Genomic DNA, 13,237 nt, shown 5'->3' with positions numbered 1-13,237 from the left:
AGCCCAACAACAAGCTTACTTCAGCCCAGCACCTCAACAGGCTCACTTTGGGCCCTTGATGTCTCCAATAGACTTCGGCCAGGCTTATAGCTTTATGCAACTTCAGCAACCCGAAAATGTGTGGTACATGGATACTGCTGCCTCATCTCACCTTACTCATAATGCAGGTAATCTTCCTAAATTTTTGCATTTGAGCTATCCTCAATTTATTTTAGTTGGTGACGGAAACGCATTCCAATTCAAGGCTATGTCACTACTACCACCCCTTCCCCTCATCCTTCCTTCACCCTTAAGAATGTCCTTTATACTTTTATATAATGAAAAACTTAATTTCTATTAGGAAGTTTGCTAGTGACAATTCGGTTTATGTTGAGTTTAATTTGACCTTTTCGGTTTTTCTATGAAGGATCTCAGTATGGAGACCTCTAGCGAGGTGCAATAGTGGTGGGAACCTCTATTCATTCTCTTTCTCTTTCCGCTGCATCACACAATGAACATCTCTCTCTAGCTACTATCTCTCCTTCAGTTTGACACAGCTGCCTTGGTCATCCCGGAGCCCCAGTTTTCAATTATCCAAAGTCTAGGAATTTAATTCAATGTAATAATGGGGATAAATCCCACTTTTGCTACTCTTGTCCATTAGGGAAGCATATTAGACTTCCATTTAACTCTTCTTTAAGTGTCACTTTTTATATCCACATAATATGTACTAGAGAATATTATCATATACTCAATCACTTTTTACATCACCAATAACAAATTTGCTTTAGAAGTAGAGAACGCACACATTAAAACTATGTGTCATGCGATAATAATCCCACAACATAGATGTGAATATGTGATAACAAATCAATTAATAACAAAGAATCACATTAAGGACATTAACCTACAAAGACACAAAACTTCAGTAATAAACGTACACCAAATACATGCAATTTTTACAACCACTTGTACAATTTTATTCTTTTTAGGAACATTATTGACCATTCTCCGTGGCAAGGATGAACCAAGCTTAGCTAGCAGTTAGCTAACTAACTTTGTAGGTCATCAAGGTTAGCCTGTAACGTTGTGGAACGAGTTAGAGCCTCCCAGCCGGCTTGCGTTGGGTGTACTTCATCCCAGAAGAAGTAAGACTTTGGGTCTTGGCATACCGTGTACATCTTGTTGCCCTTATCATCCACACTTCCACAGTAATAATTTTGATTTATACCCGTGCAACATGGCTTCATTATATTGTCAAAATCTGAACTTCCTGCATTAGAAGAAACCAATAAAAATGTACAATATTAGAGGTTTAGATCTTGAATTAAGCTAGCTAGCATGTTCAAACACTAGGCCTTCGTCTCATTTCCCTTGTGACGACTAATCCATACTATACTACCACACACACAATCACGATAATATATTCTCTTTAGATAAACAATAATCTACAGACAAACTAAGGTAAAGTCACTATATCAACATTTCACCTCTATTAGCTGTATTAGCTGCTTAACTGTTAGACAATTAGCTAACCTCTTATAATAAAGAAAACGCAAGTTAACATAACATTAGGAAACAAGACTGATACAACTAATCATATTCAACCGGTTATCTTTTACCCAAGACGGTTTAAAGCCTCCATTAGTCTCACAATATACTAATTAAGCATCAAAGTCAAAATACCAAGATGATCATTAAAAGTGAAACCTAAAATCAATCATAAAATTAACATTATATAAGGAGATACAATGAAGTCAATTAATTATAAGTGATCACATACCTTGTTGAGTTCCTTTTTCTTGGAAGATTGATAAAAAGGCGTTGTATAAATCGATGATGACAATTGGAGAGCCATGATGATCTTGAGTAGTTTGATTGTTTAACTTGGTAATTGCTTGTTGTAACAAGAGATTATGGAACATAACGGCCTTGTTGTAAGTGTCGTTGCACCTTTGGAATGAATTCTCTTTTGTGCTACGAGGTAAACATCCCAAAGGTTGTAATGCTGTCACTGATATTTTCTTCACTCCTAATTTCTTGATGCGTTGAATATCCACCACTAATTGACTTACCACTTGGGGAATAAAATTTTGTAAACCCTATACCAAAAATAGTGTTATAATTAGCTTAAGAATAATAAGAGGTGTTAATTGAGTTTTATCTTAGATTACAAGGCAGCTATTAACTTGACCATTATATATTCACTAAATTTTCTACTCCTTAGTAGTAATTTTGTATCCAATAATACATTGATCAATTGCTTTTGGGGTCAAGCAGTTGTTAATGTTCTACCCAATATGCAATATAGTACCTTGTTTAAAAATAAAATAAAATTACTCCATGTAAATTTCTCGTGATATGTACTAGAAATAGTCCAAAATATATAATCCTAACTGAACTGCTATGTTCTTTAAAACTAATTGTCTTTTTCTTCTTTCATCAACATTGCATATGCATGACTTCATACTGTTCATATAAATCATATTGGTCATGTAACAATTTTTGTAAGTTGATATCATACACAGAAGGTCCAATTGAAAATTTTAAAGATTAGTTATGCCGCCCAACAATAAAGGATTACGTGATTTTAAAATGTTAACACAAGTAATAAGCAATTCAAAATTGCGTGCAACAAAGTAATGTTTAATGTTTTAATACTAGTATATAATTGGAGAAAGAGATTTCATAACCACCCTACACTTTTTAACAATAATTATGAGTTGATTACCTATGCGTGTAAGTAAAATAGGGTGATTTAAGATTGAAAGCCCCAACCCTACCCTAACATATAATATATGTAATTGTACATTTCATTCCTTATTAATTTGATTAATTGGAAGGTTGCCACATTTGATTAATTAATAATGTAGAATGATTCTCTCCTAAAACATTTTATCCGTACATCTAGATACAACTTTTGGATATATAAAAAATAAAAAAAAAATAAAAATATAACAATACAATCAACACCAACTTTTATATGCGGCTGACTACACAAAAATACAAGTAGTGGCGGATCTTGGGCCAAAAAGTTAGGGGGGGCAGGGTTTGATCCCTCAACCTTTTGCACAAAAATACAATACTTAACAACATTTTATTTGTAATTATTAGACATCATATTACTTATAATCAACAACTCAAATATGCTTAAGGGGGGTCGGGCCCTTACCCGCCCTAATCAAGATCCGCCCCTGAATATAACAATATGATAAACACTAACTTTTATAAGGAGTTACTCGGTTAATGTTACAAGGGTTACTCTATCAGTGTTATAAGAGTTATTCGGTCAGTGTTATAGGGGATACTTTATTCTCTTACAAGTGGTCACATGATATGGCCAACCACACCCAAAATGCGTTGAGCAATAATGTCTAGTGATAAAAATTAGTCATTAAGTTAATTGGTGCTAAAAATTAGCCATAAAAATTATGTGACTGCTTTATTTTTATTTTAATCCGTCACATATTATTTTAGTTTTATAGATGCACTTGGCTTAAAAGTATGCGTACACGCTACACGTAGATATACACCTAGATGTAAATTAGAAATTTCGCTACCTAAATAACAAATTCCTTTACGACCATTTGCCATACCATACAAAAGAAAACTTATTCAGAATTGAGAATGTAACTATAATAGGAGATAAAGTTGCATATTTACCTGATTGGTACCACCTCTAGCAAGGAAGGCTGAGTAGTCATTACCAACAAGACTAACATGAGCAATGGAATGTTGAAGGTCGGAAGGTGTGAAAGTGTTGTCGTTTAGAAGACGTTCGAAGAAATCGATCTGGGTTGTCATGTTAGGGTAAGGCGCCGTTGTATCAAAAACACCCGTGCCTCCGTAAGCAAAGTTCATTCCATATTTCAAATGGTTGTTTGCATATCTTCTAAATTTGTAGGCTACCGGTGACCTTATTCCTAAAGATTTAGCTGCATAAACATTGAAAAATCATGGAAACTAATTAGAAACGTTGTGTAATATTTTAATAAATCAATTCAAATTCCATTATGCAATGTTATTACTAATCTATGGGAGAAGGAATCAAAACACACACGTTAATTATGACCCGATATAAATTTCTATCTTATGGTGTAACCAAATGGGTGACAGTACTATTTTACTCTCTAGAAGAGGTTATAAGCCATGCCGAGCCTACTTGCCTCATTGGAAGAAGCTAGGCATGACGACCTAATTAAGTTTGCGTGTCACCATGTCATGTTGTGCTAGCATACCTAAGTTAAGCTATATTTGTGTGTTTTGTTTGTGTTGGATCATGTTATGTCATGTTTTATTGTACAGTTGTGCTTATGAGATTGGACATCTGGCCCACAACCTATCACGCACAATATTTTATTTTGGTTTTACCTGTCACGCACAATAATATATCACATTGTATGTTTTCTATATGAGGTCATGCACTGTCACGATTCGGCCTAGTCTACTGCCATCTCTACCCTCTTCTAGTGCAAATTTGAAATCTTGAATCTCTAAGCTAAGTACTATACATAGAGCTATGCCAAATTAAAAGACACCAAAAATGTAACTAACACTAGTTAGGGGAACGATTCATCATGACGAAGTGAGAAAACAAAGTATGTACTAAAAACTTTAGTTTAGTCGTTAGAAACGTTATAAAATAAAATCCAAACATAAATAAATGACATGGGACACATACATGACGAATCAATTAAATCAAAGTAACAAAAATGTAACGATATAAAGACATAAAGTAGTAAGGCTGAGGCACACCATATTTATATACATAAGTATATCTGTAAAGATGATGAAGAATCAAGGGGACCCCAATCATACAATTATTTACAGCGTTAAAGATATATGATCATATGACTAAGGACGTGGGTAAATAAAGATGGAATCTAACTCCACTAATACAATTTCATCTATCTATCATACTTTAAACTTTAAAGGGAATAAGGACGCCTACAAAAGGTATTATTGGAAATTTGGAACAAGCTAGGAAGAGAGGGGCTCCAACTTCACCAACTTAAACACAAAAGATAAAGATACCACTGAAAAAAAGAGAGGGTATTTGGGTAGTCTTTTCTCCTCTTTTGTTGACTAGTAATCATTTGTTACATCAACTTTATTGTTTATTTTTGTTCTCAAACTTATCTCTTGTGAAATATGAGGTGCAAAATATTAACAATATATAAAGAAGTTACTATATTGACTTAATTGAACCGATCAATCATCACCTAATCATCTTTAATTAGACCTGAATATCTGAGTTTTGAAATTTCAAGTTAAAGAGAATACACCCTAAACCACCCCACTTGTAAATTCTAATAGAAATTGGTGGAATGGTGGTAATGAGATTTTATTCAACACTCATGTAATTTTATAATACTCTAATAGTTTAAATGAATTTTTTAAGCTTTAAAAAATTAAATAAGGAGTTTAACTAATGTTTAATACTTGCCAAAAGTCAATTGTCCATGGCCATTAGCAAAATAAAGGAAAGTCTTTATCTAATATATAGATAAAGACATATAATTTGACTTCACTTTAACTAATATTGCAAAACGTTGTATTTAGCTAAAGAAGGTATTCGTATGTGACATTTGCACATACGCGACATGATTGACGATGACCGATATATATATACCAAGATGTACGTTTCCATCAATATTATTATATCATGATTAGTGACACTCATTTTGCTTAATAATATACTCAAAGTCTTATTAATGTCTTATTAGAAATTTGGAATTTAAAATAAAGCCAATGAAAGGGATTAGAGTGCTTGATTTAGCACAGGTATTAAGTACTAAGGAGCAAATAACATCATTGGTTAAAGTCTTAAGGGGTGATACTCAAGACATGAAATTAAATTGCGTTTACATCACTTGCCTTTGTAACTCTATCTACGCTAAATAAAAAAGTATTATTAAGGAGCAAGTCTGATTTAATGTTACATTTAATCAGCCTACATGGTTTAGGGTGTGTTCTATTCACCTGATTTTCACTTCTTTGAACTTATTAAACCTGAACTAAACTTATCTGAACTTATTATACTTGAAATAAGTGAAAATAAGGTGAACAGAACAGACCCTAAATCATAGTGTTTGATCGAATCTATTAATTTTGCAAAGCTCGGAATAGAAAAATTGTAACAAAAGTTCATCATTCATTCATTGTTTTGCCAATAGACTTCATATAATATAGCTAATTTAAACAGCATCAAACAAAATCAATATATTGATTAATAAATTTTAACATTATGATACGTTTTAACATTATTATTATTATTATTTTATTTTATTTTATTTTTTTGATATAACTTAAAATAAGATGAACAAAATAAGGCTTTAATAATTTATTTTTTAAAAAATTACTGAAAGTAAGATTAATTGAAAAACTTATAAAGTACGAGTAAAGCATACAAAAAGATACTCACTCCGAACCTTAATATTTGTCTCATTTAAAATATGTAGTTCATATGAGAAGTGGAATTTTGACCATTATTATTCATTGATAACCAAACAATTACCAAGTATATGTCACATATTATATATGTCACATATTATTGCTTAAAGACATATAATTTAAAGAAATTTGTCTAGGAAAAAAAATTAAAAAATAAAATCAAATATTTGTATGACAAACATTAAAAACGGAACGATTTGTAAACAACATATAAAAATTGGTATGATATCTCCCATTAATTAAACTACTTTTCCCTTGATCATCTCAAATATAATAACTAAAAAACTACTACGTAAAGGAGGAAATTTACATGTGCAAGTTAAGGAAAACTTTTAACAATAATAGATTAAATAGTGCACCATTTTCGAAAAGGGATGTAACTAATTTGACACGTAGCTAGTATAGAAGAAGTATTTGTGTCAAAAATTATGAAGAGGACAGAAGAAAATAATAAAAACGTACCAAGAAAATCAGTGAAAACACGACCATCCGAAAATCGTCCTGAAGGTTTGCCAGGAAATGTGATACCATATGGAATTTTCCATGATTGGCTGTTCGATATTCTGTTATTTCCTGTATCCGCATAGGAATCTCCGAACACAAACAGCTTTTCGTGGCGACGGTGGTGGTGGTGATGGTGGTGGCGCGAGGTGCTCTCTACCACTTCACTTCCTAATAATATAATAAAAAATAGTTGTTAGAGATAAAATACTACGTATAAAACCAAATCCTGACCTTCAACTATTAACTTAAGCTAAGCCGCACTAGTCTATTAAGGTTAAGGTTAGAGGTGAGGGACCTCAACCTAGAATAAACTTGAAATAAGATTAAAATTTTAGCTAAGGAGGTGAGAATCAAAACTCGACCTCTTGCTTGACCTCATGGTTAAGAGGTGGGAACTCGACTAGATAATTGAGCTCTCGCTTGATTCTCTACCAAACAAGAACGAGTGTACATATAATACAGTAAATAAGTTACGTACGTACCTAAGAGAAAAAAAATGGCGGAACAAAGGAAGAAGAAGGCAAATTGTGCCGGACCCATTGCAAATAACAAAGCAATAAACGAAGAATGAAATGTGTAATGCGATCGATGTTAGTTGTGGTCGTAAAAAAGGGGTGTGCTTTGAATCTTTACAAAAGTTATATATTTATAGTGCTTTCTGAATTAAAGCAAAAAAAAAGGAAAAAGAAAGTATTAGTTGTATCAAACCCATTTGCATGTACCTGGTGTACAGTATTTTTACTGTACATCGGGTTTTCGCACGTACTTTTTTTTAAAAAAAAAATCGCAGAATTTCAAATACCTAAAATAAAAAAAAACGCTGAACAACAATGGAGGAGAGAGAAAGTGAGAAAACACAGCTATCAATCATCCATTGAGGAGAGAGAAAGTGAGAAATCGCAAAAATTGCAGAAAACGAACATCAATCGAGGAGAAAAAAGGTTAGAAAACGCAAAAATTGCAGAAATCGATCATCAATCGAGGAGAAAAAAGGTGAGAAAACGCACAAATAGAAGAATTCGATCATCAATTAAGGACAAAGAAAGTGAGAAAACTTACAAATTGCAGAATTCGATCATCAATGGAGAATTCGACTTTCGATACAACAAATTGCAGCAATCTCATTCACGAATTGCTACAAAAACAGAGGCAAATTGAGACTGAATTTGAAATCGGTTTAAATCGATCGATTATAGAAGAAGAAGAAACTAATTGTTTTGGAGATGAATTCGTACCAATATTCAAAATCCAGACAATGCAGATGAAGCAATCGATAATGCGGATGAAGCAATTGAGAATGCAGAAGACGCAATTCATAATGCAGAAAATCAAGTGGTTCCTGATAAATCAATTGATTCAAATTCAGAACAAACAACCAAATCAGATGCAACTGAAGGTAATTTCTATGAATTTTTGAGATTGTATGGAAAAAGTAACCCTTTGAATACATAATTGTTACCCTTTTCATGCATAAACGTGACCATACTTATGCCTAAATGTTACCCTCAGATTGAATGCAGAACTTTTTAGATTGCATGCAAAAAGTAACCCTTTGAATGCCTAAATGTTACCCTTTTCATGCTTAAAAGTGACCCTATTTATGCTCAAATGTTACACTCAGATTGTATGCTGAAAATTCAGATTGTATGCAAAAAGTAACCCTTTGAATGCCTAAATGTTACCTTTTTCATGCATAAAAGTTACCCTACTTATGCTCAAATGTTGCACTCAGATTGTATGTAAAAAGTAACCCTTTCAATGCCTTAATGTTACCTTTTTCATGCATAAAAGTTACCCTATTTTCAAACGAATGTTACCCTTTTTTTTATGCTGTCTGTGGTTATTATCTGATTTGTTTGTATTAAATAACAGATACAAATCCAATTGATGCTTATGGTTTAGATCTTAGAGGATCATTTGTTGGTGTGGTAAGAGAAACTTTTGAAGAAATTTTGGAATTGTATGAAAAACATGCTGCTATACTGGGGTTTTCAATAAGAAAACATACAACTAGATTCAAACAACACACAAAAATAGTAACTGAGAAAAACTATGTGTGTTCTGCTGAGGGAAAGAGACATTCAGGTCAGAAGAAAACAAAGTTAGTTGAAATGGTTGATGAAGAGGATCCAAACTTCTTTTTTAGAGTGAAGTTTGACAAAGAAGGAAGAATTTGCAATATCTTTTGGAGAGATTCAATGATGCTAAAAGACTATAGGATATATGGAGATGTTCTTGTCTTTGATACAACATACAAAACCAACAGATATAATCTTATATGTGCTCCATTTGTTGGCATAAATAACCACTGGCATAATTGTATGTTTGCTTGTGCTTTTATTGGGGATGAAACGACAGATTCATTTGTGTGGTTATTACAAACCTTCTTCAAAGCTATGGAGGATAGAAAACCAACTTCAATATTCACTGACCAGGACCAAGCAATGGCAAATGCTATACTGGAGGTAAAAGATTTATATTGACATCTTACAGATTTGAGCTATGACAATAAAGTTTTCCTTTTTCACATAAAGTTACCCTTTTAGCTACATAAAGTTACCCTTTTTAGTGCATAAAGTAACCCTTTTAACAGCATAAAGTGACCCCTTTATTTTCAATGCAGGTGATTCCTAATACAAAACATAGACTTTGTATATGGCATTTGGAGCAAAATGCCATAACCAGATTTGGAGCTCTTAAAAAAGACAAAGAATTCAAATTTGCATTCAACCAGTGCTTAAAGATGTGTGTGACAGAACAAGAATTCGAAGCAAAGTGGCAAGCAATGTTGCAAAAATATGAGTTGACAGAACACTCTTGGTACAAAAGAGTGTATGAGTTGAAAGACAAACGGTGTCCTGCCCTTTGTAGAGATTTCTTTTCAGCAGGGATCTTATCGTCACAAAGGAGTGAAAGCACTAATCATGCCATAGGATTCAGATCAAGTAAAGCAACTACTTTGACAGAATTTTATACCATATTTAAGAAGACAACTAATCGTTGGAGAAGCACAGAGAAATATGATGAGTTTACCTGTAGCAAGTCAATAGCATTCACTTCATTGCCTCTATCTGGAATGCTAAAGCATGCTGCACAGGTAAAAAGTTAACTGACAAGTACATAAATTACACCTAATATATGGCAATTTAAATGAAGCTACATGATTTTGATGTACAGGTTTTCACTTTATCACTCTTTAGAAATTTTGAAGAGGAGTTTGGATACTCTATGGCAACAATTGTTCAGATGTTAGGCAGTAATGAAGAATGCCTACTTTATCAAGTAACACTAGAAGACAAGCCATGGTCTGCACATCAAGTAAACTGTATACAAGAGAGCCAAACTGTATGGTGTACGTGCAAAAACTTTGAAGCATCTGGATGGTTATGTTATCATTGCATCAGAATTCTACATTTGCATTCAGTAACAAGAATACCAGACAAGTATGTTTCAAAAAGATGGACTAAGTTTGCAAAAACAGAGGCATGGGATAGGTTGAAGAATCAGGATCCTAAACAGCAATATATTCCATGGAGGCAAACAATGATGAGGAAATACTACAATCTAATCTTAAAAAGTCAAGAAAATGAAGAGACAAGAGCATTTATGGAAGAAAGCTTCAGAAACAGTCTTAAAATGGTGGAAGACTTACTTGCTAGTGCTGCTCAGAAAGAAAGTGCAGAAGCTGCTTCTAACATTCCTGATGTGGCAGACAACACTCAAAGCAATACTGACGCTTCTTCAGCATCAAGTACAAGCACATGTGTACCAATAATTCTTGATCCTAAAAGGGCTGTAACAAAAGGAAGAAGAAAGAGAGCAAAAGGAGGACTTTAAAAAAGCAAGAGAAAAAGAAAACCAGCACTGCCACCTCCAAATTCAGAATTTGGATCAAAGACACCTAACTTACGACTCTTTTAAGATCTTTTTTAGAACATTTTTTTTTTCGAAATTAATATACCTTGTATTGTTAAACTATTTTTCTTTTGTTTTCTTACTCTATGACTAGTTTAATGAAAATGTGATTGACACTTTTATTAGCACATGTTTAATTATTGGAACACATCAACTTATGTTACCCTTTAACGTATAAAAGTAACCCTTTTCATGCATAAAAGTAACCCTTTTCATGCATAAAAGTGACCCTTTTCATGCATAAAAGTTATCCTTTCTATCCACTAAATCAACATTTTCTTTGGCAATAGTTACCCTTTCTGTTAATAAAAGTTAACCCTTTTATCAATAAAAGTTACCCTTTCCATGCATAAAATTTACACTATCTACCCACAAAAGTATACCTTATCATGTATAAACTTATTATTTCTACCCACAAAAGTAACCCTTTTTATCCTTTCTATCCACTAAATCAACCTTTTCTTTTCTAATAGTTACCCTTTCTGTTAATAAAAGTTACCCTTTTTATCACTAAAAGTTATCCTTTTCATGCATAAAACCCCTGACCCTTTTATTTTACAGAAAAAAGTGTCCCTTTTCATGAATAGAAGTGACCCTTTTTCTACATAAAAGTGACCCTTTTCATTGCTAAAATTACCATTTCTAACAATAAAATCTACCTTTTTCTATAAATAAAAGTTACCCTTTCTATAAATAAAATTTACCCTTTCTATAAATAAAAGTTACCCTTTTCTGCATAAAAGTTACCCCATAAAAAACATAAAAATAAACCTTTTAATTACTTTATGTATTCACATACATCAGTATTCCAAAAACAACTAAAGACTTTAAACTAAGTTTAATTACATCATTAAACTTAATGTATGCACATACATTAAGTTTTTTCATTGTTAAAAAAACCCCCTGAACTAATCAGCTAACAACTATCAATTATTTCACTATTTAGAAGGAGTAAACTTTTTTGCCTGCTTTTTTGCCCTTTTTCCTTTGTTCTTTTCCTCTTCTCCCTCTGCCTTTGCTTCTGCTTCTGCTGCCATTTTTCTTTCTTCTGTTTCTCTCTTCTTCTTTGCAGCAATTGCAGCCTTTAATCTTTCTTCAATTCCATTGACATAAGCAGGATCTTTCTTCTTCTCAATGAACTTGTGTAATTCTAACAACACATCGTTCCTAGATTCATTCAAATCACACAGTACCAGTGTGGTACAGATCTCTCCTCGTAAAAATTTCCTTCCATTAATCTCAAATCAGCAAAAAAAATAAAAATTATCAATATGTAATTAATAAAAGCAATAGAAAGGAAAAAACTACATAAACTATATAGATAATTACTGTTTTGAGATCATTGAATTTGAACGATTCACCAACAAAATGGAGCATGTGATACATGACAAAGACCCCACAGTCCAAATTGTCAACTTTTTCTTTTCTCCATTCCAACTCAACAACTTCAAAACCATAAGAAGGTAGCTGAGAACTCTTTGGATGATTTCTTTTGCCAAGAAAAGCACCCATTTGAACACACTGACATAAAATATAAAAGTTTAGAATACATTAAAATCAAAAAAGTTAAAATGGAAACAATGAATCAACAGTAACATAACAAAAAAAACAAACATAAACATACCATCTTTGAACACAATTCTTTTCTATAAACAAGAGCAGAATCAGTCCAGATAATGTTGTCAAGATAATATACCAACTCTTTTGTATGATCAATAACATACAAAATGTAGTGATTCTCAATAAGAACAGGAAAATAGATCTGAAACATCAAAATTAAAGAGATTTAAACAGAGCATATCATAAAGAGAACTCTTTTAAATTTATTACATTAAGTTTAGAATAAAAATACCAGATCAGCATCCATTATATTACATTCTGGATTCTCATAGCTAACCCAACCTTCCCATATGTCGTGCAAATCCTTAACAGCACTAGATATGTTACCTTTGCCAATATTGTCACAAACATGCAAGAATGAAAACTATTAAAGTATAAGATCTCAATAATATATATATAAAGTAAATGTGTTAAGATATAAAAAAAGGAATGAAATAACTTACACTCTGCCTAACACCGAAGAAGAATTTCCGAGGACCAGTAGCCTGAAAACATGCTTTCTCATTCAAATACAGACAGAAGCAATCAATAACGCACCATTGAATCCTGAGTGGAGCAACAAGGGACACCATGTCTTCTCTTGGAATTAAAAAGTTCATTCCAAAAGTAACAAGGCTCTCACTGAAACAATAAAAAATAAGATCAACATTAAAAAAAAAATATAAGAAAAAAAACAGATAAAAAAATAATTATAATAAAAAAGGACACTTAACTTCTTATCCATTGAAACATCCTTCAGCAAACAATAATCGAGAATTTCCAAATG

The 13,237-nt window shown here is 32.5% G+C and overlaps 2 protein-coding genes across 2 annotated transcripts; one reads left to right on the top strand and one right to left on the bottom strand.

Annotated features, from left to right (window-relative positions):
* Positions 1-788: 788 nt before the first annotated feature.
* Positions 789-7,575, bottom strand: LOC110729339 (GDSL esterase/lipase At5g03610-like). Its single transcript, XM_021909072.1, has 5 exons — positions 7,419-7,575; positions 6,895-7,104; positions 3,643-3,914; positions 1,763-2,081; positions 789-1,252 (listed from the first exon to the last, which is right to left on the bottom strand). The coding sequence occupies exons 1-5, from the start codon at positions 7,474-7,476 to the stop codon at positions 1,032-1,034; spliced, it is 1,080 nt and encodes a 359-aa protein (XP_021764764.1). The 5' UTR covers positions 7,477-7,575; the 3' UTR covers positions 789-1,031.
* Positions 7,576-8,017: 442 nt separating this feature from the next.
* On the top strand, positions 8,018-10,773 carry LOC110729411 (protein FAR1-RELATED SEQUENCE 5-like). Its single transcript, XM_021909153.1, has 4 exons — positions 8,018-8,111; positions 8,809-9,401; positions 9,560-10,033; positions 10,114-10,773. The coding sequence occupies exons 1-4, from the start codon at positions 8,018-8,020 to the stop codon at positions 10,771-10,773; spliced, it is 1,821 nt and encodes a 606-aa protein (XP_021764845.1).
* The last annotated feature ends 2,464 nt before the right edge of the window (positions 10,774-13,237 follow it).

This window comes from Chenopodium quinoa, unplaced genomic scaffold, assembly GCF_001683475.1.
Source record: "Chenopodium quinoa cultivar QQ74 unplaced genomic scaffold, ASM168347v1, whole genome shotgun sequence".
Lineage (NCBI taxonomy): Eukaryota > Viridiplantae > Streptophyta > Magnoliopsida > Caryophyllales > Amaranthaceae > Chenopodium > Chenopodium quinoa.
Note: the sequence above shows the minus strand (reverse complement) of the source record. Positions and strands in the feature narration are given on the sequence as shown.

Coding starts and splice junctions, on each gene's coding strand:
- LOC110729411 (XM_021909153.1), top strand. CDS start 8,018: ATGGAGAATTCGACTTTCGATACAACAAATTGCAGCAATCTCATTCAC. Junction 8,112..8,808: donor TGAGACTGAATTTGAAATCG/GTTTAAATCGAT, acceptor ATTAAATAACAG/ATACAAATCCAATTGATGCT. Junction 10,034..10,113: donor TGCTAAAGCATGCTGCACAG/GTAAAAAGTTAA, acceptor TTTGATGTACAG/GTTTTCACTTTATCACTCTT.
- LOC110729339 (XM_021909072.1), bottom strand. CDS start 7,476: ATGGGTCCGGCACAATTTGCCTTCTTCTTCCTTTGTTCCGCCATTTTT. Junction 2,082..3,642: donor CTAGAGGTGGTACCAATCAG/GTAAATATGCAA, acceptor TTTTTGGTATAG/GGTTTACAAAATTTTATTCC. Junction 1,253..1,762: donor AGAAAAAGGAACTCAACAAG/GTATGTGATCAC, acceptor CTTCTAATGCAG/GAAGTTCAGATTTTGACAAT.